General features: G+C 38.7%; 1 protein-coding gene across 2 annotated transcripts in view; it reads right to left on the reverse strand.

Moving 5' to 3' along the window:
• MSH2 (mutS homolog 2) overlaps positions 1 to 11,233 on the reverse strand; it is a 71,727-nt gene extending 60,494 nt beyond the window's left edge. Inside the window, exons 1-4 of one of the 2 annotated variants that reach the window (XM_072635653.1) lie at positions 10,953 to 11,233; positions 5,734 to 5,888; positions 2,089 to 2,367; positions 1,185 to 1,331 (exon numbers count right to left, since the gene is read on the reverse strand). In XM_072635653.1, the coding sequence (XP_072491754.1) occupies positions 1,185 to 1,331; positions 2,089 to 2,367; positions 5,734 to 5,888; positions 10,953 to 11,163 (792 nt within the window). In that variant the 5' untranslated portion in view covers positions 11,164 to 11,233. The remainder of the gene's footprint in view (positions 1 to 1,184; positions 1,332 to 2,088; positions 2,368 to 5,733; positions 5,889 to 10,952) is intronic. The other variant, XM_072635655.1, reaches the window with a different exon arrangement.
• Positions 11,234 to 27,867: the final 16,634 nt, after the last annotated feature.

Below are 27,867 nucleotides of genomic sequence, written 5' to 3' on the forward strand. Positions count from 1 at the left end.
TAATGGAATCCTATTGTGCTATAAGAAATGATGAACAGGAGGACTTCAGAAAAACCTGGACTTACATATACTGATGCTGAGTGAAGAGAGCAGAACCAGGAAAACATTATACGTAGTAAGAGCCACAGTATTTGAGGACTGTTTCTAATAGACTTAACCCTTTACAGCAATGCAAAGACCTAAAACATTTCCAAAGGACTCTTGATGCAAAATGCCATCCACTTCCAGAGAAAGAACTACAGTCAGAACCCAGAATGAAGGAGACCATTTTCTCTTTTGTTATGTTTTGTTTTTTTCTAATGGTTTCTCTCATTCATCTTAATTCTCCTATGCAAGATGACTAATGTAAAAATGTGTTTAATAAGAAGGTATGTGTAGAATGTGTAGAACTCATATAAAATTGCAAGCTATCTTGGGGAAGGAGGGGGGGAGAGAGAGAAAATTTACGATTTATGGAAGTGATTGCTGAAAACAGAAAACAAATAAATTAATTTACAAAAAAGGGGGAAAAAAAGAAATGATGAACAGGTAGACTTCAGAAAATCCTGGAAAGACATTTACGAATTGATGCTAAAAGAAGGGAGCAGAACCAGGAGAACATTGTTCACAGAAACAGCCACAGTATGTGATGACTGATTTTGACAGACTTAGCTCTTCTCAGCAATGCAAGGATCTAAAACAATTTCAAAGGACTCATGATGGAAAATGCACCCTATATCCAGAGAAAGGGCTATGGAGTTAGAATGCAGAGTAAAGCAGACTATTTTTTTTTTATTTTGTTTTGGTTTTTTTCTCTTTTATGGTTTCTCTACTTCGTTATAATTCTTCTATGCAACATGACTAATGTGAAAATGTTTGATAGGAATGTATGTGTAGAGTCTATAACAGATTACATGCTGTCAGGGGGAGAGAAGGGGAGAAAATTTAAAACTTATGGAAGTGAATGTTGAAAATTAAAAATAAATAAATTGAAAAAAAAAAAAGACAAATCATAGATATAGGACCTTCCTTTGAGGAAGTACCTTGAATTTTTCATTTCAACAATGAGATCAACTGAAGGTCAAAAGAATGACAGCAAATATTATTAGCAACTGATACAAAGTTAATGTATCAGAATCTGCCACTAGGAAAATGACATCTTAGGACTTAAAAACAAATAAATCAAAAGCATTTAATTTACATACCTGATTCTCCATCTCAGGCAATACAGCACTATTCATTTGATCTCCCTTTTTGCTTCTCAACAAACGGTTGAGGTCCTGAACAATATCTTTTGCTGCAAAGTCAGTTTTCTTCCTCTCTGTGATCAGAATTCCTCCTCTCTCAATAACCTATTTTTAAAAATAAAAAATTTATTCCCTCCCAATAATTTTACTGAAAAACAGAATTTGACAAATTTTAAAAAACAGAGATTATTCAATTTAAGCTTATAAAGTTATCAGTTAAATTATCCCAGTTACAATTGCTTTAATACCATTAAGGTGCTTGTCTTCCTTTCGTCAGTTCTGTACCAAGTGGCATAATTATATCAAAACACAACCCAAAGTGATTTCTTTCTCTTTTTTAAAGAAATCAGCACTAAAACTATCATTTTTTTAGAATTATTTCCCAAAAAATGTTTTTTATAAAACATCATTAGAGCAATTAAATGGTTCTTTAGTTCTGGGTTTTCTTTTAAATGGTGTTCTTTTCTAAGATTTTAAGACTTTATTTTTGGTTATACTTCGTAAGGTATTAAGTCATTTAGAACTCTGAACAATACAATGACCAAGTATAATTCCAAAGGATTCATAATGAAACATGCTACCCACCCACTACAGAAAGGTAACAGATTCAGAGTGCAGATCAAAGCACATTTTCTTTTCTTTCCTTTCCTTCTATTTGGACATTGCTAATGTGGAAATTTATTTTGTATGAATACATATTTGTAATGAGCTTTGGGTTTTGGTGGGGAGGAGGGGTGGGGCTGGTTTTCTCAATGGGTAGGGGAGGAAGAAGGATGAGAATTTGGAAATGAATATACTGAATTGAATTTTAAATAAGTTGAATTTTAAAAAATTAGTATGAAAACTTTTTCCCCTTTCTTACCTGTCTCAGTTTTCCCATGTCCCCAGCAGTTTCACCTCCTGGTAGCACACATTCCTTTGGGCCAATCTGAATCAGCAGAGCTTCAAGATTGGAGAACTGGTCATTATCTGGAAACTCACACAGTCCTAGCTTCCTCTGTATGGAGTCAACATACCCAACTCCAACTAATCTTTGGCCATCAACAACAGATAACTTAACACCTACACCACCAACAGAACATGACATATCACTACTGCCAAAGAGAACTTCTTCAAATTGGGAAAGATTGCCTGGTGAAGCCTAAAAAACAAACAAAAAGAAAGGAAAATCACTAGCAACCACTTTTAAACTTCCTTTTGGATTCTATTAGCATAAACAAGAAAAAATTGCTAATTTTAGTTACATTTAGTTGAAAATCTTTTGTAGGAAGAAAGCAACCATACAATAAAAGTAGACTGAGAGAAAAAATCTTTGCCTCAGAAAACTCTGACAATGGTACATATCTAAGATATTAAAATGTAATGTAATGTAAGATGAAAAGCCATTTCCAAATGGATACAGTGTCTAAGGATAAAACAATTCTCATAAGAATTGCAAACGATAAATAACTATATGAAAAACTGCTCCAAATCAATAATAAGAGAAACGCAAGACCCACACATACACACACACAAAGATGACAAAGCTATGGATTTGTCCAACTCATTCTGGAAAACAATTTAGATTTAGAATTAGTAACTAGGGCCATGCCCTTTCACAAAAGTTGAGGAAAGGATACCCTATACAAATACAACCAAGGACATCAAAGATGAAAAGAAAGGTTGTAGATGCATCAAAACAGGACCTTTTACAGTAACAAAGAATTGAAAAGAAAGGAAATGTAAATAGATCAAGGAATGACTAAACAACTTGTGGGACCTATATGAAAAAGAAAATTACTGAACAAACACCTATACAAACTGATTCAAAGTGAAAAAAGAACAAAGAAAACAATATATCCAATGAGAACAATGATAATTGCAAAAATAGTTACAACTGAATGCCATGAAATTGCCTTGGCCAAGATTAATCCAAAAGAAAAGACACAAGAATGCACAAGTAGGGAACTATGGATGTGGAACATTATATACGATATCATACTTGATTGATATCACTGGTTAATTTTTTACTAAACTGTTTTATTCTTGTTATAATTTGCTACAAAGGATGGCTCTCTGAGAGAGGAAGGAAGAAAGGGCATATTAAGAAATTCAAGTGATATAAAAACAAAAGAGATGAATAAATATTTTTGAAATCATATGAAAGCCATAAATTTTACCTAGAGCCAACCCTGACAACTTTACCAATGAAAATGTCTGATGTACTTAAACTATAAATCATATATTATTCTGAGACAGATATAGGTTTGCTTTAATGGTACTGGATGGAAGCAAAGTTTTTTCAGGAGAGTATTCTGCCCTCTTCATGATGGGTTTCCTTGCTTTCCTAATAAACTGATTCAGGTACCAGTGGCAAGTCATATCAGAGAAAATATTCGCAAATGGTAGTTGAATGAATTCATTAAGTACCTGCTGTTTGCAAAGTAACCCTACACTGTCTTAAAATAAATTTAAACAAAGACTGAGGGAAACACAATATTGAAAAATGTCATTTGAGGCACCTGAAAAACTTCCAATGTCAAAGTTTAAATTATTAAAATATCAGGAGAAGAAACTCAGAATTTTAGAACAAGATGGGCTTTAGAAACCAAGTGCAATACTTATACTTTAGAGAGAAGGAAGCTGCATCAGAGGCATGTTAAGTGACTTACCCAATGCCACATAGGTGGTTAACGATAAAAAACAGAACCATAATGAGGTCTAGAATCCAAAAGTTCCCCTTCTCTAATTGCTTCATGTGCATAAGCTTCTCTTCTGGAGAACATCCTTTAAAATAATGATTCTAACTTCTCCCAACAAAACTTGCAAAATAACAATGCAAGGGGTCTTTGTAATGATTTATAACTTATAATTTAACAGAAAACAGTAAGCAAGTAGGGATATATCTATGCATGTGTGCACATGTATGTATATGTATACACAAACATATAATACACACACACACACACAGTTTCCTTTATGCACTGGTGGAGGGAGTTTCCTCACACTGAGGTGGTCTTCCCCCCCAAAAAAGTAACTGCATTTCTTGTTTTATTTACATCAACAAATATAGTGGAATCCCTTTAAAACTGCTAGTATTAGCAGACCGAATAAAAAAATATAATAGAAAGAAAAGAACGCTAAACTTATAGTAAGAAAATTTGGGTTCAAATACAAGGTCTAACATGTTAGATGAAAGGGAATGTACATGATAGAAAGCCAGAATTCAAGTCCCCCTTACTGACACTGCTTCCATAACTGTGGGCAAGACACTTTCAGTATCCTAGGCAACTCTCTAAGACTACAGTTTGCAGAACAGCTGCATATCTAATAAGTCACAGGTCTGGACCACCCTCCCTGTCTCTCATTTAAAAAATTATTATCTATGTGATGATAGGCAAAAAGTCATTTGACATCTCCAAGTCCCAGTTTCTCCATCAGTAAAATGGAGACAAAACATTATTTCACCAACTGTTTTAAACAAAGTATTTTATAAACAAGATTCTCTATAAATAAGAATTGTTATGGTCAGTAATGTAGGCATGTTCTATAAAGCTTTCATTATATAAAATTATGTTTCAGGGTATGCTATATGATCCCTAAAATATCCAAATTCATGTTGTGATGAAATTCTGCTATAACTATGGGTATTAGGTATTAAAATTTGCTTAAAAAACAAGTTTATAGCTAAGAATTTAACGTTAGTCTACTTCCTATTCAACCAGTGCAGAGTAACCAACTATGACCCAGATGTCACAAACACACTTTCTTTGTTAACTGTGGGGCAGACAGTCAGTGGGAATCAAGGGCACTACTGCTTCATCATCCAAGGTCACTCATAGCTGAACTCTCTAACTTACCTCCTGTTCTTACCAAGTGGCCACAGTAACTGTTAAGCTCTTACAAAATGACCCTGTGAAAACAAATAGTTCCAATATTCCAAGAAAAATAGTGTTTTAAGACCTAAGTGAAGAATAAACAAATAGGTCATTTAATAAAATTCGCTATTGTGGTTATTCAGCTGATCTGGTCACATCCAGCTCTTTGTGACTCTGTGTAACCATACTATCCATGGAGTTTTCTTGGCAAAGATACAGGAGTGGTTTGCCATGTCTTTCTTCAACAAAATAACATAAGTTACATTAAATCTAACATTTCCAGTCTAAGAGTACAGATTGTCATAAAGGCCAATTTAGACATACGACAACTTTATGAATTCCTGACTTAGGAGTGACCCTTCTTTAGGAATGGCTATCACAATTGGGATTCATCTTCCCACTGGCTTAGATGCAAGAACTTTTCTATTCCCCAAGGGTCTGTCTTTTCCCAGCCAGTACTTTTGCTAGAAAATTCTTTCCTTTATCCCTCTCCTTGCCACCACTGCCAGGGACCTCTACTGCTGTGAGCTGGCATTGTGCAAGAAAAACTGGAATACTGTTGCCACAGATGGCACAGACTGCTAATAATGGCAGCAGCACTACAATTGTGAGATTGTTCTTTCCACTTTTCTCTGCAAGAAAAAAATTACCTTGAATGCCACATGCCAATCATTCTCCTTGGTGGCCTTATTCCCAGCTTTATTCTTATAAACTTCAACTCTATACTGACGAACCAAGAGGAGGTCCTTCGCAAAAGATTCAAAATTCATTTTACTAAGCACAACACTTTCCAGTTTTTTTGCACCTAAAAGACAGAAATAGCATACTTCAAGTTAATTTGAAACTGTATATAGACAAAAAGCAAAAAAAAAAGTTCAAGTCCTCACAAATCAAAATAATAAAGACTCAAAACTTCAGTTTACATTACTTTGAAAACAAATATAATCAGACAAAAAGCATTAAGCATGACTTGCAAAAACTCTTAGCAATGCCTACATTCTGTAAATCACTAACCCTCCTCTTCTGTCACATGTTTCCAAGCTGCAATGACCATTAAAATCCATCACTGCATTACAAATTTTCTGGGAAGGAGCTTCTTGCTGATCTTTGACAGTAGGCTGTCTGCAGGGCCCACAAAGGAACCAGGAATTACACTACAAAGGAGAATTCACCAGGGCTTGCAAGCTGTGGGCACAGTTTTGGAGAATCCAGCCACCTCTATGCCACAATCAATCAGTCAATAAGCATTTATTAAGTAATTACTACGCACCAGACACTGCTAAATGCCCATCTATCCAAAGAAAGGTAGTTCCTGTTCTCAAGGAGCTCACAGTCTAATCCGGGAGACGGCATACAAACATCTATGGACAAACAAGCTATGTACAGGATAAACTGAAGATAAAAACAGAGGGAGGAAGGCAGTAGAATTAATAGGAAACGGGAAAGGCTTCCTGGAATGCTAGATGGGACCCAAAGGAAACAAAGGAAATCGGGGAGTAGAAATGATGAGGGAGAATACTTTGGACACAGGGACAAACAGAAAAATTCCTGGTGTCAACAGTAGGTCTCCCCTCATAAGGAGGCCCCATAAATGAAATAAAATAGCCCAATAGTTCAAGTGATAACTTCAAAAATAATTCTTCTTGCCTTTTTAGTAAACATTGGTAAACTCTATCACTCCCTGAAACAATAAACTTACTATAAGAGAAATAATTCATAAGAAAATTTGTGGCATACAGGAGATGAAACAAAAAAACATGTGAAAGCACTGCCCATATCCTTAAATCTGATAGAACATAAAGAAATGTCTCATCAGCTAGGACTGAACAGGTCACTGAATACTCCCAGGCCTACAACCTCTTACAATGCACATATACCACGAGGCTTGACATAGGAAAGCACAATAGTAAAGATTTTCAGGAGAGATCAGAGATTTTCAGAGATAGAAAAGTCATAGTAATCTAATTCAACACCTTATTTTATAGATGAGGAAACTGGGGCCCAGAAAGGTTACATGGATTACCACTATCACATGGCTAACTAGTGACCTTATAAATTGGAGGAGGACTAAGTAAATAAGATTCAGTTCATCAATATAATGCAATATTATTATACCATAATAATCAAAATGAAGAATTCAAAAAAATCAGGGGAAAATATATCATTGATACCAAGTGATAAGTATCAGAAAAATAATATGTAAAACAAAAACAACTGAAAATAAAGAAAATCAACCTTCTATAAACTATAGCTCCAGAAATGACTTGAAAAAATATAACTCCCTCCCACAGAGTTCTGCGGATATGAAATATATATGCAAATATATGCATATACAGTCAAACACGGTTAAGGACTTGGTTGCTTTTCCTGAATTGCTTCTTCCACCACCACTTTTCATTAAGGTAGAGAGAGCTTTATGGGAAAGTAAAGAAAAAAGAATATACTCATAAATTAATGTTATAACAATAAAAAGCATCGATAAAACTTTTCAAAAATTAAATAAATTCATTTGGGAAGCAAGATACTCATAAAATTAATGCAAGATGGTACAGTGAAAGAACTGCACATGGATGTCGTTCTTGGGGAGGGGGGCTGGGAGTGAGAGGGAGGTATTTCATCTTCAGGGTACTAGTAAGGGTTTAAGGGAGCAGCTAGATGACATAGTGGACAGAGTGCCAGATCTAGAGTTTGAATGACTCATCTTCCTGAGTTCAAATCTAGCCTCAGACACCATACTAGCTATGTGACCCTGGGCAAGTCACGTCACCCTGTTTGCCTCAGTTTCCTCATCTGTAAAATGAACTGAAGACGGAAATAGCAAACCACTCCAGTATCCTTGCCAAGAAAACCCCAAAGGGAGCCACGAAGACTCAGACATAAGTGAAACTAGTGAACAACAACAACAAAAGCAAACAGCCATATTTTATGAAAAATAGTGGGAGGGATTTTAAACAGACTTAAAAGCAAGACAAAACCCAACAACACTAAATAAGATAACACTCTTTACAGACCAGCATTCATTTGAATTAAACTGAACTAGTATTTATTAAGTACCTACCCCATGCATTAATGGTGGGTACCTGGCACAGTAGACAGAGCTGGGTACAGTCAGGAAGACTCACTTTCCTGAGTTCAAATCTGGCCTCTGGGTTCACAAAGAGTAGGGAACAACTGAAAACAACATCACAACATGCAAGGAAGGAACCGGCACTGTGCTAGGTACCAGGGGAACAAAGACAAAAAATAAAATGTCCTGACCTCAAAAAGCAGCCTTTCCCCTAGGTCACTCATCAGTCGACCCAGTAGGAAGGAGGAGACCACAGTACAGAGTACTCCAAAAGTTTCTGTGTAGTTTTAAGCATCAGTAGCTTACAATAGTTTACCTTAATTTCAACAGAGACAGAGTGCTCATTTCCTGACACAATTTATGTGACTACCAATCTAGTTCAGGATGCCTCACTCCAGGGCAACTGCCAGGGACTCCTAATTGGTCTCCCCACCTCAAGTATTTCTCCATTCAAATTCATTCTTCACACCTCAGTCAAAATTATCTTGCTTAAGAACAAGTCTGACGATGTCAATCCCCTGCTCAAACTCCAGGGGCTCCCCTATAGCTCTCAGATAAAAGTTAAATGCTCTAGTTTGGCATTCAAAGCCCAATCAAGTTTCCAAATCTTCTTACTTCACTATTCCCTTTCATGGGTTTTTCTATGCACAGATTTTATTTTCCTAACGTAATAAACTTTTAATTTAAATAAAAAGGGGGGAAGCCAGGACACTTTCATATTAAGGCATTCCCATCCAATTTCTGGTTATCAATTAATTATGTTTTATAATGCCTTTATTATCCCACTTAAATACTGAATTCACAGGCAAGATGCTGCTTCTTTTCAACTAAGACTGAACAAATTTAAGCATTTCCCCATTAACATGTTAAAAGAACTACATTTCAGTTTCCTCTTATTTGATACATCTGAAGTTTCATGATCATCTTTAAACTTCAAATTCTCAATAGGCTTAATTTACCCCTACACCCCAGTCACCCCATCCTGACAATATTTCTGGTCACCAAATAACTGTGTAACATTGATAACAGTATAGAGTAGTGCTTAAAGAGCAGGCCTCAAAACCAAGAAGACCTGAAGTCAAGCTTTAACCTAGAAAAGTAGTTTAACCTCTCAGTGCCCCCAAGCAACTCTATAAACATTAAGGTTCAAGCTACGGCCCATTTGCATCCATAGAGTAAATTTCCCCACCAGGAACTGCCACCACAAAGAAATCCCAGGTACAGATCAAACTAACAATAATACAGTACAGATAGCCATCCAACAAATATTTATTCAGGGTGTGGACTCCGGGGATACAAAGACTGAAGAACAAAGCACTGCTCTCAAGGAGGGCTGGACTGAAAGAATTAGAGGAAAAGTCCTCTAAGAAAACTTGACGAGGAAATGAATAGCTATGGGGATTCTGGGAAGATAATTCAGGGCTAAACTGTGGGGTTTAGACTGAAGGGCACTTAGAGACAGGACAAAGTGAGCTTAATAAGCTTACCCTAGTCTACAATGAAACTCTCTGACTTACAGCAGTATAAAAGGTAACTTGGACAGCTACAAGAGGCTACAGACTTGGGTAAAAATATATTGTTCATTCATAACTGAATACTTTATAATACATACCAATCTCCCCCAATAACTGCATTTAAATGCAATGCTTGGCTATAACAGTAGGGAGCCTGTAACCAGGAAGACCGAAGTTCCCATTCACCCTCAGACATCTGTTAGCTTTGTGACTCTGGGCAAGTCACTGTCTTAGTTTCCTCCTCTGTAAAATGAGGATAGAAAGATGAGCACTTACTTCCCCAGGGTGCTGTGCGGTGAAAATGAGTCCTCTTTTTAAAGAACTTTGCAAACCTTAAAGCACTATTTTTATGTTTGGTGTAATAAAGTCTACAGCAAGGTGACTGGATGAACTGACCAAAACTCTTTAAAAATAAAGATTCTTCAAACTTTAAACCACCTGAAAGCATCAGGAGCAAAACTTAAAAGACAGAAAGCATGAGTGTGATCAGAAAAGGGAGGGGCACTTGGGACCCGGACTCTGGGGAGGTAAAGCCCTGCCAGAGTGCCCAGGCCGGGACAGCCCTCCAGCATCCCCCCTGACCACTGCGTTAGCAGCCAGGTGGAGTCGCTGAGGCGTCAGTCCTTCCCCTCCACAGGACTGGCCACGGCCAGGCCCAAAATCGAGGCTCCGCGGCTGATAAAAGACGTGGCGGCTGGATGAGACGATGGAGAAGGCCTCTTTTAGTCTGAAATTCGATTCTAGATAATAAAGCCACGTGCACGCTCTCAGCCCCCCACTCGCGGCCTCGCCCCCTTCTCCGAACCCCGGAGCGGGAGGGGGCGGGGCAGGGCCCCGAGAGGTGGAGGGGAAGCTCTCTGAGGGCAGGAGTCGCTTTCCCCTGCCTTGGCAAGGCCGGCGCTCGGCACCGGGCCTGGCACACAGCAGGCGCTTAATAAATGCTTAGTGAATCGCAAAAGATGGAATTGGACGGAGGGAGAGGGCCTGGGTTCGAGACCCGGCTCCGCCTCGCCTAAGCGGGTTCTTTACCGAAAATAGGATGGGTGGTCGGAATGGCCCCGCGTTCACCCCGCCCCCTCACCCCTCTCGGAGGGTGACGACCCGGCTGGGATGCAAAGAGAGTCTGGAAAGGGGCGTGTTCTCCCATCCAGAAGGGGGAGGGGATGCGCCGGGTGGCCCCGGGAGCACAGAGGCCCGCCGGGCGTTTTCTCCACAGTCCCCGGCCCCCAGTCCCACCCCAGGCCAGCACAGGGAAGGCGGCCCCGGCCCCCCGCCAGGCTGCCCTTACCCGTCACCCCGATATACTTGATGACGGCCTGGGTCTTGAACACCTGCCGGGCGGCCAAGAGCGCGTCATCGCCGTGCGCCGTGTAGTAATCGCCGCGGTCGAAGATGCGCACGGTGGTGAGCGGCTTCGGCGGCATGGCCTGGAAGAAGCGGATGAAGCTGCACTCGGCCTGGCTGTCCATGGCCAGAACCTCCTTCGGCTGCAGCGCCATGTTGGAATCTCCCGCCAGCGGCCGCCGCCGACCCCGCCTGACCCTGCGCCGGCCCGCCTCTTTCCCGCCTTCCTTGATGATTCAAGCTGGAGGTCCAATCAGCATCCAAGTCTGCCCTGCGAGGGGCGGGGAGGACGCGGCTAGAAGGGACCAATCACAAGGCGGACGGAAGCTGCGGCTCGATGACGCGGCCCCCCCCCCCCCAGGTTCCGCCTCTTAGATCTTGGCCGGATGCTGGGGACCGAGTCCCCGGAGAGCTCCTGCTCCTCTCCCCCTCCCCTCGGCACCGGAAGTGGGAGGCTTTCGGGAGGTTCGAGGCTTCCCGCTGAGAGCTGGAGCTGCACGCTTGTAACGCGCGGTGTGACCTTAGAGTCACGACGTTTGGCTGCCAAGAAAAGCGACCCCAGTTACCGACACGACTCCCTGATATCCAGCTAACGTACCGAGGGGGAAAGGGGCCCTTCGAAGTCAGGAAGTCCTGAGTTCACATTCTGCCCCAGACACTAGGGGCGGTTGTACGGTAGGGGCGAGAACGACAGGGGCCCTCCTTCCGTCCGTGAGCCCCGGTTCACCCTGCACGTGTGCTCTTCGTGGGGAGGTGTTTGCAGTTTGGGTTACCGTGAGCCCCTTGAGGACAGACGCTGGGTTTTGCCATTTTTCAGTCGTTTTCAGTCATTTCCAACTCTCCATGACCCCACCTGGGGTTTTCTTGGCAGAGATACTGGAGCGGGTTGTCCTTTCCCTCTCCATCTCATTGTACAGATGAGGAAACTGAGGCAGACAGGGTGAAGTGACCTGCCCAGGATCACACAGCCAGTAAGGGTGTGAGGCCAGATTTGAACTCAGGAGAATGACACGCTTCGGGCCCCTACAGATGACAGTACTCTTTAGTTAATTTGATTAAGAATTAATTTAATTTATTATATTTTATTTATTATAACATAATGTATATTATGTTTATAATATATATCTTATATAATACGTATGATATATAATTGTATACATCATATGTATTGTATAATATAAATTATTTTTAAGATAAGGATTAATTAATTAAAAAATCTCAATGCCATCCTATCCCTTGACCTTTTCAAGATCCCCTGCCTCAACATGCTGAAAAAAGGCTAACACCCTTCTTACCCAGGATGGTGTCACTTCATAGTGACCAAAGCAATTCATCCACCTGCCTAGGCAACTAGACGTTACAGTGGATAGAGTACTGGACCTGAAATCGGAAAGACCTGAATTCATATCCTGCTGGAGATACTCAGTAGCTGTATGACCATCAACAAGTCATTTACCTGCTGTTTGCCTCAGTTTCCTCATCTGTAAAATGGAGCTGATAATTGCACCTACATCCCACTGTTGTGAGGACCAAAAGGAGATCATGTTTAGTTTAGCTGAGCTTCTGACATATAGTAGGCACTTAATAAATGCGTGTCCCCTTTCAGAAAATGCCATGTTTTCTTTTTAATTGTCCACAGTGAAAGAGAAATTGCTGCCTCCTTAATATAGCTTCCCCCAGATGTTTGGGCCTTCTCCCTCCTCCAGTTCTCCTCTTCTTTGCCCCATTCACCTCCTCCCCATCTTATGCTCATCTAGGTATGTGTTCTGTTCCTTCAGTAGAATGTGGGGACAGGGAGGAGGAGCCTTTCAGCTGGCACAGTACCTTGCACATAGTAGGTGCTTCATATGTGTTGCCCCTCATCATTTGTTGGTTTTCATCATCTTCATTCTTCAGAAAAGCTGGACCATTCCCTTTGGCAGTGGCAGCTTGGGGCACCTCAATGAAACATAGAAATGCATAGCAATATACAAGAATACAAGTCATTCCCCAATTGATAAATGGTCAAAGGATATGAACAGGCAGTTTTCAGAAGAAGAAATTAAAGCTGTCTATAGTCATATGAAAAAATGCTGCAAATCACTTGATTGAGAGATGCAAATGAAAACAACTCTGAGGTACTACATCACCCCTATCAGATTGGCAAACATGACAAAACAAGAAGATGATAAATGTTGGAGAAGATTGGGGAGAGTTCGAATGTTAATTCATTATTGGTAGAGCTGTGAGCTGATCCAACCATTCTGGAGAGCAATCTGGAACTATGCCCAAAGGGCTAGAAAAATGTGCATACCCTTTGACCCAGCAATATCTCTCCTGGGACTGTATCCCAAAGAGATCATAAAATGGGAAAGCGTCCCATTTATGTGTACAAAAATATTTATAGAAGCTCTCTTTGTGGTGGCCAAAAACTGAAAATTAAGGGGATGCCCATCAATTGGGGAATGACTGAACAAATTGTGGTATATGAATGTAATGGAATACTATTGTGCTATAAGAAGTGATGAACAGGAAGACTTCAGAGAGGCCTGGAAAGACTTACATGATCTGATGCTGAGTGAAAGGAGCCGAGCCAGGAGAACTTTGTACACAGCAACAACCACAGTATGGGAGGAATTTTTCTGGTAGACTTAGTCCTTCATGGCAATGCAAGGACCTAAAAAATGTCCAATGGACTTTTGAGGGAAAACGCCTTCCACATCCAGAGAATTGGATCACAGAATGAAGCAGACCATTTTCTTTGTGTTGTGTTTTGTTTGGTTTCTTCCATTCATTTTTATTCTTCTATTCAACATGACTAAGGTGAAATTGTGTGTAATAGGAATGTATGTGTAGAACCTATATAAGATTGCATGCTGACTTGGGGAGGGAGTAAGGAGGGAGGAGGGAAAAAGGGAGAAGGAGGGGAAAAAATCTAAGATATATGAAATGGATTGTAGAACACTGAAAACAAATAAAATAATTATTAATAAAAAATATGTAGCAATAAAAAGAAAAGGATATGCAAAGTCGCTTTTTGTTTTTTAATTATTGTCCAGCTAGATAGGAGAGATAGCTAGGTGGCACACTGGATAGAGAACTTGTCTTGGAGTCAGGAAGACCTGAGTTTCAGCCTCAGACACTTACTAGCTGTGTGTAACCCTGGGCAAGTCACTTAATCTCATTTACCTTGATAATGTTTAATATAAAATTTTGGAATAATCTCTTTGTTCTCTCTGAAGCAAACTCAGAGGGTGCCTCTTCCTATGTCAACAAAGCCAGCCAAGGCTGACTCTACATTCCTTAGGAGACCTTTAACCTAAGACACTATCTTGAATAATGGGACTTTCCTTTATATCTTATTATCTATAGACATATACTATGTTATGGCATATTAATGGTAAAGAAAATATAGACATCTTAGGTTGTAATTTCTATTGAACTTTGTTTACCCTTTCCTGTCAGTTATCTGTTTAGGGCAGGAAGCCTGCCACTCACTAGTGGTGGGATTTCCTTCCTTGTCACAGAGACATATGTTTACCCAGCCTGGAATCGCAAGGCCTGACCAACATTACTTTGTTAATTGTCTTGTCTTACTAAATTTATGATTTGTTCAACTAGGAGAGTTCCTTTCTCACAGCAAAATGTATATAAGCCAGATTTCTGGCTCCATGATGCATTATGTTACCGTTGTCTTTAATAGGGAATTGATTAATTAATTAATTAAATCATAAAATGTATGCATTTAGCCTGTTGCCTTTTCTTTAACCAAGTTTTCAGGTCAACAACCTCAATCTACTGGAAGAAGAAATTGCAAAACACTCCAGTATCTTTGTTAAGAAAACCCCATGGACAGTACTGGTATGCTGTGTTCCCCAGGATCACAAAGGGTAGGACACGACTGAACAATAACATATAGATGGGCCTTAAATTTATTACATTTCACCTAGTAATTAAAGGTGATTATTGACTGTTAGAGGGAAGAAATGGTAATAGAAGAGTAGGAGTTGGCCTCTCATACATAAAGTTAGCAGAGGAGACAATTCTTTAAGTATCATGGCCTGCTGTCTGGTTACTTCATTCTTTGGAAGAAGATTCTTGCATTCTTCCCAAAATCACTGAGGCTAGATTGGAGGGAGCTCAGGTGCTATCTAGTCCCAACATGCACTCAAACAAGAACTGCCTCTGTAACTTACTGGATGAATGATTACCTAACTTTTTGCTTAAAGACCTTCATTGAGGGGGAACCCACTAGACCCTAAAGCAAGCCATTCTCTTTTGTGACAATGTTAATGTTATTAAAGTTTTCATTATATCAAGACTAAAATTTCCCTTTATCCCAAATCAAGTGAACAAGTATTTAATAAGTATCTACTCTGTGCCAGGCACTTTGCTAAGTTCTGGGTATATTCGAAGAAGGGGCAGCTAGGTGGCAAAGTAGATAGAGGACTGGGAATCCAGAAGATCTATCTTCCTGAATTCAAATCTGCCCCAGACATTTATTAGCTGTGTGATCCTGGGCAAGTCCCTTAATCCTGTGTAAGAGTAAGCAAAGTGGGATTTTTGTTGTTTTCTTTCTGGAGTTCAGTTTCCCAGGCTCTAAACATATCTGTAATTAAAGCAAGATTGTTGACTCCTTTAAAAGTTGTCTTTCCTTTTGCAAAGTAGATCAAAGAACCTGTGCTAGCAGGCCATCCTGGGTGTGCTAGAGTGCTTGCTACTACCCCCTGTTTGCCTCAGTTGCTCATTAGTAAAATGAGCTAGAGAAGGAAATGGCAAACTATTCCAGTATCTCTGCCAAGAAAACTCCAAAATGGAGTCCCAAAGAATCAGACAAGACTGAAACAACTCAATGACAGCAATATACAAAAAAAGCAACAAATAAAATTCCCTGCCCTCATGGAGATCACAGCATAACAGGAGAGACAATAAACATTCCAACAACTATGTACAAACAATATATTTGCAGGGTAAATGGTACATGATCTCAGAAGGAAGGCACTAGAAGTAAGGAGAACTTCTACCCATCATCCCTAATTCAAGTCAATTTCACTAACGTTTACTTAACAACAATGTTTATTAAGCTCCTACTATGTGTACATCACAGTGTTAAATGATGAGGGTACAGACAAAAAAGAAATTGTCCTAGCCTTCAAGTAATTTAAATTCTACTGGGGGAATATAATAAATGACAAAAGGAAAACAGACCCAAGCTGAGATTAAATTCTACTGGAGAAATATATGTATATTAATAAGTAAATAAATGTAAAGTGACTCCAGGAAGGAGAAAACACTAATAACTGGATGTATCAGGGGAAAAAAAACAATTACCTTATATAGGAGATAGCTAGCACATGAACTGGAAAATAATGATCCTAAGAAGCAGAGGTAAGTTGGCAATACATTGCAGGCCTGCAGGACCATCTGTTCAAAGACACAGAAGTAAGAGATGTAATACCTTGTTCAAAGAACACTTAATAGGAATTGCCTGGAATGTGGAGTTTGTGAAGGTGAATAATATGAAATAAGAATAGAAATGTAGATGGGGGCCCAGGTAAGGGCAGGACTTGGTTGCTAACATGAGGATTTTGTAGGTAACAGGAAGCTAATGAAGATTTTTGAGTCAGGGAGTGATTTGTTCAGATCTCTGTCTTAGTAATATTGATTTGACTACTATGTCAAAAATGCAGTGAAATCACATTTAGATTATCAAATTTGAGAGGGGGAGTTATAGCGATGTTTAAGAGGGGTAGTTAGTGTGATGGGAGTTGGGTGTTCATCTAGGAAAACTGGAGGTTTTGAAGGGGAGAATATGTTTGAGTATGTGAGAGGAGCAGCTAACATGCTAATTAACAGCTAACATACTCTTGGCACATAGTAGGCCCTTAACAAGGGCTTTTTTCATTCATTCATTCAAAATGCATTAGAGAGAAAAGAGACTGGAAGCAGAGAAACTAGTTGGGTACCATGACAATATTCTGAGCAAGAGCCTGAACCACAGTAGTAGGTCTATGTGTAGAAAAAAGGGGATAGAAGTCATTACAATGACAAAATCAGACAATAAACAATTATTAAGTGCCAACTATGGGACAAGTGTTGTGTCCTTTACAACCTATCTTTCTAGTCTCTACTTTATGCCCCAAACCCCACTCTAATACACAATCAACTGGCCTTCTCTACTCCTCACCAAAGACACCCTGTCTCCCATCTTAGTATCTTTACACTACTATCTGATGTGCCTGAAATGGAATTTCTCCCCTCCTATGCCTTGGAATTCCCCTCTTCCTTCAAAATGCAGCTCAGACAACACCTTTCTATATAAAGTCCAACTGCTAATGACCACCCTCACAAACTACCTTGAATTTAATTCCTTATATTCTATATAAATGTCCTTGTTGTCTCCTCCATTATGATGTAAGCTCAAGAGTAGAGAATGTTTCATGCACCGAACTTGTATCCCCAGCATCTAGCACAGTATCTGGCACATGCTAGGCACATAATAGATAGATGTTCATTGACTGAATTTGAAGGAAGAAGATTTTTGGAGCCTACGTGAAAGACATTGTACTTATCCCTAGAAAGTCTCATCTTTGTTTTTGTTGTTGGTCAGTCATTTCAGTTGTATCTGACTCTTCGTGACCTGATTTGGGGTTTTCTGGCAAAGGCTGGAGTGGTTTGCATTTCCTTCTCCAGTTCATTTTACAGATGAGGAACCTGAGGCAGATAGTGTTAAGTGACTTTCCCACAATCACACACTAGTACCTGAGGCCAGATTTGAACCCAGGAAGATGAGTCTTTCTGACTGGAGGCCTGGCCTCCACTGTGCCACCTAGCTGCCCCCATTGTCCCATCAGTGATCTAACATGTTAGCTGTTCCTCTGAGCTTCTTAGCTAATATTTTTATTATCTAAAAAATATCTAATATTTTTAAATGAACATTTTCCTGGCTTTGTCCTATTTACCCCATTAGGCAATTCTCTAGAGTTGGTTTATTTAAAAGTACTATTACCTCTCTTAAACCAGTAAATAAGGAGTTAAGTTAAACCAGTCTTCTATGTAGCAAACCCCGCAAGGAAGGCACACTTAACACTTCCTGCTCTATGGGCTATTTTAGTAAGCACTTCACTTTCAAGTCTTAGCCCAGTTCTAGGGAGACACTTTTTTTTTCTTAAAGGAAAGCAAAAGTTATGTTAAAAATTTTTATCAAAAACCTCAGCCGTGAATTCCAATTTGAAATTCTGCTAAAAAAAAAGGTTAAAAAGCTTTGTTTAGTACTTTGAAGATCATTTCAGACCATTTGTAAAAAGATTAAATGATTTGTTTTAAGTACATGAAGCTCATTCTATTTTAGCTTAGGCTTCTAATTCCCCTTCAGAGAAGTCTATTGAATCATAAAAGTCCTGTAGAAAGGATGAGAAAGGCCAATAAATTTATTTATTTAGCAGGTATTTATTAATCAGGTATATCATGTCCTCAAACACTCTGTTGAAGATACAGAAGCATAAAATATGAACTCTGTTTTCCAGGGGTATTCCATTTAAGGTCCACAGACCACCACAGGGTCTATGGATAGATTTCAAGGGTTCCCATGAACTAGAATGGGAAAAAGTTATATTTCTATTTGCATTATAACTGATTTCCTTTGTAATCCCATGTGTTTTATGTAAAAACACATAAAAACATAATAAAAACATCATTCTGAGATGAAGTCCATGGTCTTCACCATATTGCTAAAGAGATCTATGATGCAAGAATGGTTAAGAACATTTGACTTAAGGTAGATTTAAGAAAAACCTCGAAAGACTTACATGAACTGATGCTGAGTGGAATGAACAGAACCAGAACATTGTACACAGTAACAGCAGCATTGTGACATGACCAACTATGATAGACTTAACTCATCTTTCTTTTTTGATCTTACATTCTTTTTTATTTTAATTTTTATCACCACCTTCATTTCTCAATATATCCTTCCCTTACTCTTTCTGAAGGACATACCTTTTTTTTTCATTTATTTAGTATTTTATTTTTCTCCCAGTTACATATAAAAAAAATTTTTAACATTCATTTTTGAAATTTGGAGTTCCAAATTCTCTCTCTTTCTCTCTTTCCATCCCACCCCCAAAATGAAAAGGCAAGCAATTTGATATAGGTTATACATACATAGTCATGCGAAACATTTCCATAATGGTCACGTTGTGAAAGACAACAGACGAAAAAAACCTCAAGAAAAATAAAGTAAAAAAAGTATACTTCAATCTGTATTCAGACACCATCAATTCTTTGGGGACATAAATCCATCAGAATTGTCTTGGATCATTGTACTTGTGAGCATAGCTAAGTCATTCAGTGTTCTTACAATATTGCTGTTACTTTATACACAGTACATTTCACTTCTCATCAGCTCATATAAGTCTTTCCAGGTTTTTCTGAGAGCATCATGTTCATCATTTCTTATAGCACAATAGTATTCCATCATAATCACATACCACAATTTGTTCAGCCATTTCCCAATTGATGGGCATCCCCTCAAGTTCTAATTCTTTGCCCCCAGAAAAGAGCTGCTATAAATATCTCTGCACATATAGATCCTTTTCCTTTTTGTTTTTTAATCTCTTTTGGGATGCAGACCTAGAACTGGTTTTAGGTCAAAGGATATGCCTGGTGCTATATATAGCCTTTTAGGCATAGTTCCAAGTTGCTCTACAGAATGGCTGAATCAGTTCACAACTCCACCAACAGTGCATTAATGTCTTATTTTTCCAACATCCCTTTCAATATTTGTAATTTAATAGACAATCTATTAACTATGAGATAATACCTCAGAATTATCTTAATTTGTACTTCTCCAATCAATAGTGATTTAGAACATTTTTTTCATATGACTACAGATAGTTTTGATTTCTTCATCTGAAAACTGACTTCATATCTTTTGATCATTTATCAACTGGGGAATGGTTCTTATTTTTATAAATTTGACTCAGTTCTCTATATTTTTGAAAAATGAGGCCCTTATCAGAGAAATTTGCTTCAAAAAATTTTTTGCAGCTAGTATTGCTAGCTTTATTTCCCTCAATCCCATTCCCTTCCCTGCCATTTAGTAAAATGATAATGCAGCCTTTGAGGCTGAGACGCCACAAAGTATAAATCATTTCTCTGCTGCTTGGGTTAATTTTGACCTAACAATTAACACAAAGAAAATAGAGGTTCTCCACTAACCAGACATCTATGGAACTATTGATTACAGCAAATGGAGAAATTTTGAATGCTGTGGATAAGTTCACTTACCTTGGCAGTATACTTTCCAAGGATATACACATAGATGATAAGATTCACACATGCATTGCCAGAGGTCTGTCTGGGAGGCTCTGAAGGAAAGTGTGGGAGAGAAAAGCTAATAGACTGAAGGTCTACAGAGCCACTGTGATGATCTTATTGTGGCATGCTTGTGAAACCTGGACAGTATACCAGGGCCATGCCAGGAAACTGAATTGCTTCCATTTGAATTTTCTTAGGAAGATTCTGAAGATCACCTGATAAGATAAGGCACCAGACCCCAAGGCCTTTTCTCAAGCTGAACTGCTTAAACTCTTCTATGGAGAGCACAAGTCTGATGGGCTGCCACGTTGTTCAAATGCCAATCAGGCATTTATCTAAAAGATTATTTTATGGAAAACTCACACAAGACAAGAACCCTCATGGAGGTCATACATGATACAAGGATACTCTGGAAATCTCTCTAAAGAACCTTGGTATCAGTTGTGAAACAAAGGAGACACTGGCACAGGAACACAGCATGGTATGCTTACATCAAAGAAGGCACTATACTCTATGAACAAAGCAGAATTGTGGTACCTCAAAAGAAATGTGAGATGCACAAATTTAGAGCTGTCTCCACTCCTATGTTTATATGGTCTATTTGTACCCTACCTGTGAAAGAGCCTTCTGGATTTGTATTGGTCTGATTAACCATAGTTGGATATACTTTACCTTGCCCCCAACATAGTGATTTCATTTTGGTCTTTTCAAGAATAAAAGACAACAACCAACCAACCAATACATTAATTGTGCTTGCAACTTTGTGCCTCAGGCTACCTTAATTTTTTAAATGTTACAGAGGATAGAGTGGAATGAAAAGAACGCTGAGGTTGGGAGAACAACCATCAGGTTATTGCAATAGTCCAAAAACAAGGTGATGAAGAAATGTAGCTATATGGCAGTTATATAAATGGAAAGGATATATGAGAGATGTGGTAAAGGCAAAAAATGACAACATTTGGTGACACATTGGATATAAGAGGGTGGTTACGTTCAATGATTCATAGATAACACAGAGGTTGTGAGCTTGGGTACATAAAAGGATAGTGGTTACCCTAGTGGTAATAGGGAAATGGCGAAGAAGGAAAGATTTGGGGAAAGAGACAATGAGTTTTGTTTTAGACATATTGATTTTGAGATATCAATGAATTCCCCAGTTGAAGATGTCCAATAGATAGTTGGTGATGTGAGATTGGTCAGGAGTGAGGTTAAGGCTGGATAAAAAGCTGAGAATCATCCATATAGAGATCGTAATTCATTCTATGGGAGCTGCTGAACACACCAAGTAAGAAAACTGTATTATTACATAGTATGGTATGGATCATATTGCTGTAAGATTTTCAGGGAGATCAATGAGAACAGAAATAGGAAAACTTTCATGAAAGGATTGGTTCTTGAAATGGATCTTGAAGGATAGGTAAGATTTTAAGTAAGCAGAAGGACTGAAAGAAGGAAATACTCCAGGAAAGAGGAAAAACTAAGGGAAGACTGGGAGGCAGGAATGAATTAAGCCACAAAACATTTATTAAGGGCCTGTGTAACAAAACACTGGGCTAGGTGCAAAAAGAAATATAAAGTATAGTCCTGCGAGGCAAAGGAATTTAAACTTTAATGGAATAGGAAAAAGCTTTTGACTCCTATACTGAATGAGGGGTGTCGTTACAAAAGCAGTGCTTTAGGGTGACTATCCTGCCTAGTTTAAATGTGGGGAGAGAGCTAGAAGATTGTAGTAATAGAGGTGTAAGTTACTGAAAAACTAGACCCTGGGGTGTAGCTATTGTAATGAAGATTTATAAATAGGTGCAAGAAATATTTCAGAAGAAAAATATGTAGTGTTCAATTGACAATAGATTGTGTGTTCATCCTTTGTTGCTGAAGAAGACCATGCCATCAGAGAAATGATGCTATGACTTGCACTTGACTTTGTTTTGAGTGAGGGAGGGCTTGACTATAGATTAGTGATTAACTGGATAACTCCCAGTATTTGAACATGGGTAGGCATCATATTAGAAGAATTCTGTCTTTGACAGAATCATAGGAGTTAAGAGAAGCAACTGGCTTTAGAGAGAAAGATAATCAGTTTAGTTTTGACCATGTTGAGTTTGATAGGACAAGATTTCTAAGTGGAAACACAGTAAACAGTGATACTGATTTAATTGTTGATCAGTCATTTTCAGACTCCATTTGGGGCTTTCTTGGGAAAAATACTGGAGTGGTTGGCCATTTCCTTCTCCACTTCTTATTAGAGATGAGGAAACTAAGACAAACAGTGACTTGCCCAGATCTCACAGCTAGTAAGTGTTGGAGGCCAGATTTGAGCTCAGGAAGATATCTTCCTGTTGCCAATCTCAGTGTTCTACTCACTGTGTCACCTAGCTGCGCCTGGAATGGGATCAAAGACTTGGAGGTTCATCAGCATAGAAAGGTACTTGAAGTAATGAGAAAGAATCAGCAACTCGTGGAAGCAAAAAAAGAAAAGAAAAGCCAAGAATAAACTCTGAAACAGACCTTAGGTGAGAGACTTAGAAATTCTGTCTAATTAAAACTAGTCTGTGATCTCCTTCATGTATCATAACATTGTGAATCTGTGTAGCTTGACACACCATTAGTTAAGTAGCACCTGCTTTCTGAATGGAGTCAGGTTTATGTTAACACTCATATACTTTCAACAAGTCCAATTTATGATCTGGATAAACTATGTGGTCAGATCTAAGGCTAACCAGCTCATATAGGGTACTGAACTTATATAAATTTAGCCTCAGTAACACTATATTCTAACCAACTCATCTGTTTTAAAATATCTTTAGCTAATATTAAATCTTTAATTAGTCATGGTTCTTAGAATAATTTGTCTTTGGTTTTGCTATGGTATCTGTGAACTGCGAACTGAGACTATTGATTTCACTTCCTGGTTACTTGACTACAAAAAAAAGCCATGAAGTACTCCAGGAACTGTTTGGTTGGAAAACCACCATGGGCAGCTCAGAGGCAAGAAAAATTTATTCAGCTGAATCAGTCCAAGGTGCCCTTGATGAATACATATTCTTGTTGATGTGGTTGATGTTTCCTTGATGTGGTTTAGTAAATCTACTTTTGTTAACTGTTAAATGACCTATGAGGCCCTCATTTCTTTTCAATATCATTTGTAAACTACTAGGCCAATAGTCAGTCAGGCTCCGACCAGAACAACTGAATTATAATTATTAAACTAAACAATTGGTTTAGTCATGCAGGGTTGGGATGGAATGATCTTTTTGAAGTAGGAGATGAGTGGTAGAGAGGTAGTGCTTTTGGTTAGCACTTCTGATGATACCTATATAGATGGTTACTTAACATGCGATTTCCCCCACTTTTGGGAGATTAGAGAGTAAATTGTCCTTGTTCATTTAGTAAGGAGAGTCCTCTGTGAATATGCTCCATGCCCTCAAGGATTCGACTTTGAAGATAGTTGTGGTACACCATCTTTTAGGCTCCCAGGCTGTTTGCTCCTGAGGCTTCCAAACTCGTAATTTAAGCCTTCTTTTCTAGAAAGTTTCCTCAATTCAGTTTGCCTTCAAATCAGCAAGAAGAAATTGAATTTTGGGGATCAAGTGATTTTCCCCAGTACAAAAGAACACATACAAAAAGAATGAGATGTGTCCTCCTGCCCTTGCTGGGATCTGATGACTTTGGATTGTTGATGGTTATTACCCAATAGACAAAAGGCTCTTTTTAACTTTAGGAAGTCATCTATAATGTAAATTTGACACTATCTTGTCTTAGTAGTTTAAAATGAATGGTTTTTGTCTTTGAGACTTTACTCTGAGATTTGTATAGAATGGAGAAAGAACTGTTTATGTTCAATGACTTTTTGGAAATAACTAGTCCTATAATTGTATATGAACATAGTCAGCCGGATGAGGAGTGGTATGAGGGACCTAGGCAATTAGAGAAGGCAATCTAAGGCAAATCTATGGAATTTTTAGATTGTTTGAGGTTTGAGTTTTTTTAATTTTGATTTAGTATTAGGAAGTACAACCAGAATTGTGTCAGGTTGATTTTGTTGTGATTCTTTGTTGTAAGGGAGACTCTTGGAAGGATAATTTTTACTTCTTCCTAGGAGAAGAGATACCTTTCTGGATTTCGATAAACGTACTAATTTCACCTCCAGTTGATTTGCTGAGCACAAAGGGATGCTATATCGAGTTTAAAACTTTAAAAAGACAGTTCTTGCTCTAACTCATAAACTGTGCACTGTAACTGTTGTACTATTCACAAAGAAAGAAGAGCAGATGTTGGTAGTGAATGATATAGAGGTGTGACCCCATTACTCACAATTTCATGGGCAGCACAAGGTTGGTGACTTAAATGTGAAACAGAAGATGCACTCTGATGAAAGTCCCAGAGCCACTTAGAGCTCCAACTTGTATAGTGTTTAGGCAAAGAGCAGTTGTGGCACCAATAGGTGACTGCCATGTCACCACAATGGGGTGAGGCAATGAGGTTGGATGGGTCATGGAGATGAGGGCATTGTTCTCTTAATTGCCTAATAAGAAATGAGGAATGAGGGGCTTAGAGCTAGGAAATTTAACTCCTAATTGTGCCACAGCCGCCAAGGGATTGGGGAGAGGAGCAATACCCAGTCTCCAGGCCAATTAAGCCCCAGCAGACATGGATCCTGAGGCTGGGGTTGAACCAGACAAACTGGGTTTCACTGGCTCATGGGTATCATTGCTGAGAGAAGACTTGCTTTTTGGAAACAATGAAGAGGTGAAAGTTTCTAACTACCCACCACTGAAGGAGAGCAGCAATTCCTAAGAAACTCTTAATGGTAAAGAGCTGATATTCTCCCCACCCCTTTGGAGATTCTAGGGAAGGGAACATCCTGGCTGGTGGACCAGGAAACAATAAATAGCTGGTAGTGCAAGGTAAATCTCCCTGACTCATGATGTGGATTGCTGCTGTTTGTCTTCTGTTCTCCATGCGGACCATGACATCAAGAAGGTGATGCCATGACATGCAAGTGAATTGAATTTAAGTGAGTTCTGTGCAAAGTCACCAGGCTCACTTTCACCTCTGGAGTCATCTGGGTCCAATGGCTAGACACAGATCAGAATGACTGGAGATGATCCAGGATGTATTGGGAATCTTTGGCTTTTTCAAGCTGAGGTTCTTAACAGGTTTTAGTTTGACTAAGGCAAAGCCTATTCAGTGATTTAGACTTAATAAGAAATGAAGCAAAGAATGGTCTTTAAAAAAAAATGTGGGAGGGTAAGACCTTTAGGGTTTCTGGGCAAAACAGAAACAATTACTATTTACATTCATTCTGAACCAAACAAGGCCCAAATAATGACCAAGTAGGGCTTCTCGGGGGATCTACTATTAGCCAATCAATGAGAGCAAGAGTGATCTGTGGTTAAGACTGATGTCTAAAAAAAGTTTCAGAGATTAAAAATATACATTACCTTTGGACAGAGAACCCGCTGGTAAGGGTGTGATATCCTGTGTGGACAGAGGAAAAGAAAAGAAAGAAAGAAAAAGACAGAAAGGAGAAAGAAAGAAAGGAAGAAGGAAGGAAGAAGGAAGATAGAAAGAAGAAAAAGAAAGAGAGAGAAAGAAAGACAAAGAAAGAAAGAAACAAGGAAAGAGGGAAAAAAAGAAAGATGTGGATTGATGATCCAGTGATTAGGGTACTGGAACTGGAGTTAAGAAGACCTGAATTCAAACCCTGCCTGTGTGACCCTAGGCAAGCTACTTAACCTCTGTCTGCTGTCTGCCTCAGTTTCCTTACCTAGGGATAATAAATTCCTAAATGGGGATAATAATAGCATTTAACTCCCAGGATTGTTGTGAGGATAAAATGATATAATATTTGTAAAGTGCTTTGCAAATCTTATGGCATCATATAAATACTAGTTTTATTACCTTTGCTGTAGCCCTCATATTTCCAATGCTTGCTCTGTTTATGGTCCCCTCTTTATGTTGAAATCTACTGTAAACTGCAAAGATTTGGCATCACCCAACCAACGGACGTGATTATTTAGATCTGAAATTCAATCCTTCCAAAGGGAAGATGAGGTGGTGAAGCCTGGGATTTCTAATCTTCATTTTTCCACATTCAGCCACCCCTTTAAAGGGTTGTTACACTGGTTATGTTGTTTCTATTTCATTTTTCCCCCACCTGACTTTTTAATGTTGCCAATATTAGATTTCTTGCATTTTTTAGGTCAGGGTTGACTAAAGTTATGTAAGTGGTAGACAGTCTTCTAAGACCTTTAGGACCTTACTACTAAGAGGTAGGGTATCATGTGGTGGGAGCAATACCTTAGTCCTCACCCCCATGGAAATTAAGCTAGTTTTTCCTCAGAAGGTATTGAAATCATCTCTGAGACATGATTGGCTCAGGAAACGAAAGGCTCAAGCTATTGACTTTTTGTTAATTGAATAATAATAGCTAACATTTATTTAGCACCTTATATTTGTATCATATCTATTTTATATATATATATGCAAACTTTATGCATAGTATGTGTATATACACATAATATACACATATATTTATTCAGTCATTCTCTATCATGTCCAACTCTTTGTGAAGCCATCTGAGGTTTTCTTGGCAGAGATACTGGAGTGGTTTGTCATTTCCTTCTCCAGCATTTTTAGAGATGAGGAAACTGAGGCAAACAGGTTTCAGTGACTTGCTCAGCATCATATAGCTAGTGTTCGAAGCCAGATTTGAACTTGAGAAGATGAGTGTTCCTGACTTCAGACCTGGCACTCTATCCAGTGTACCACCTAGCTGCCCTATACATATACATTTACCATATATGTACCTATACATTTACATACACATGCAAACTGCATTAAATTCTGTTGCCTTTTAAGATACAGTTCCATCACATCAAACACATTAACTTGACTGATGAACATTTTATTTGATGTTCATGTAGCAATACAAAAATTGACTAAACTATTTTTGGAGTTTATAATAAAGTAGATAAGTTGAACTCTTTTATTTATGAATGGGAGCCTGAGGAATGGCTAAGTAGTGAATTATATTCCCAAACTGGTAGTCAAAAGTTTTAACTTTCCCATTTAAAAATTTTTTTATTTAGTATTATATTTTCCCCCAGTTACATGTAAAAATAATTTTTAACATTCATTTTTAAAACTTTGAGTTCCAAATTTTCTCACTTCCTCCCTCCACTCTCCCTCAATGAAAAGGCAAACAATTTGATATAGGTGATATATATGTAGTCATGCAAAACATATCCGTAAGTCGTTGTGAAAGAAAACAGACCAAAAAAACTCAAGAAAAATAAAGTAAAAAAAACATGCTTAAATTTGTACTCAGATACCATCAGTTGTTTCTTTGGGGATCGATAGCATTTTCCACTCTGTTCAGTTGTCTTGGATCATGGTATTACTGAGAATAGGCAAGTCATTCATAGCTGATCATCTTAGAGTATTGCTGTTGCTTTGTATACAGTACATTTCACTTTGCATCTGCTCATGCAAGTCTTTCCAGGTTTTTCTGAGAGCATCTGCTCATCATTTCTTATAGCACAATAGTATTCCATCAT

The sequence above is a fragment of the Notamacropus eugenii genome, chromosome 1 (assembly GCF_028372415.1).
Source record: "Notamacropus eugenii isolate mMacEug1 chromosome 1, mMacEug1.pri_v2, whole genome shotgun sequence".
NCBI classification, from domain to species: domain Eukaryota; kingdom Metazoa; phylum Chordata; class Mammalia; order Diprotodontia; family Macropodidae; genus Notamacropus; species Notamacropus eugenii.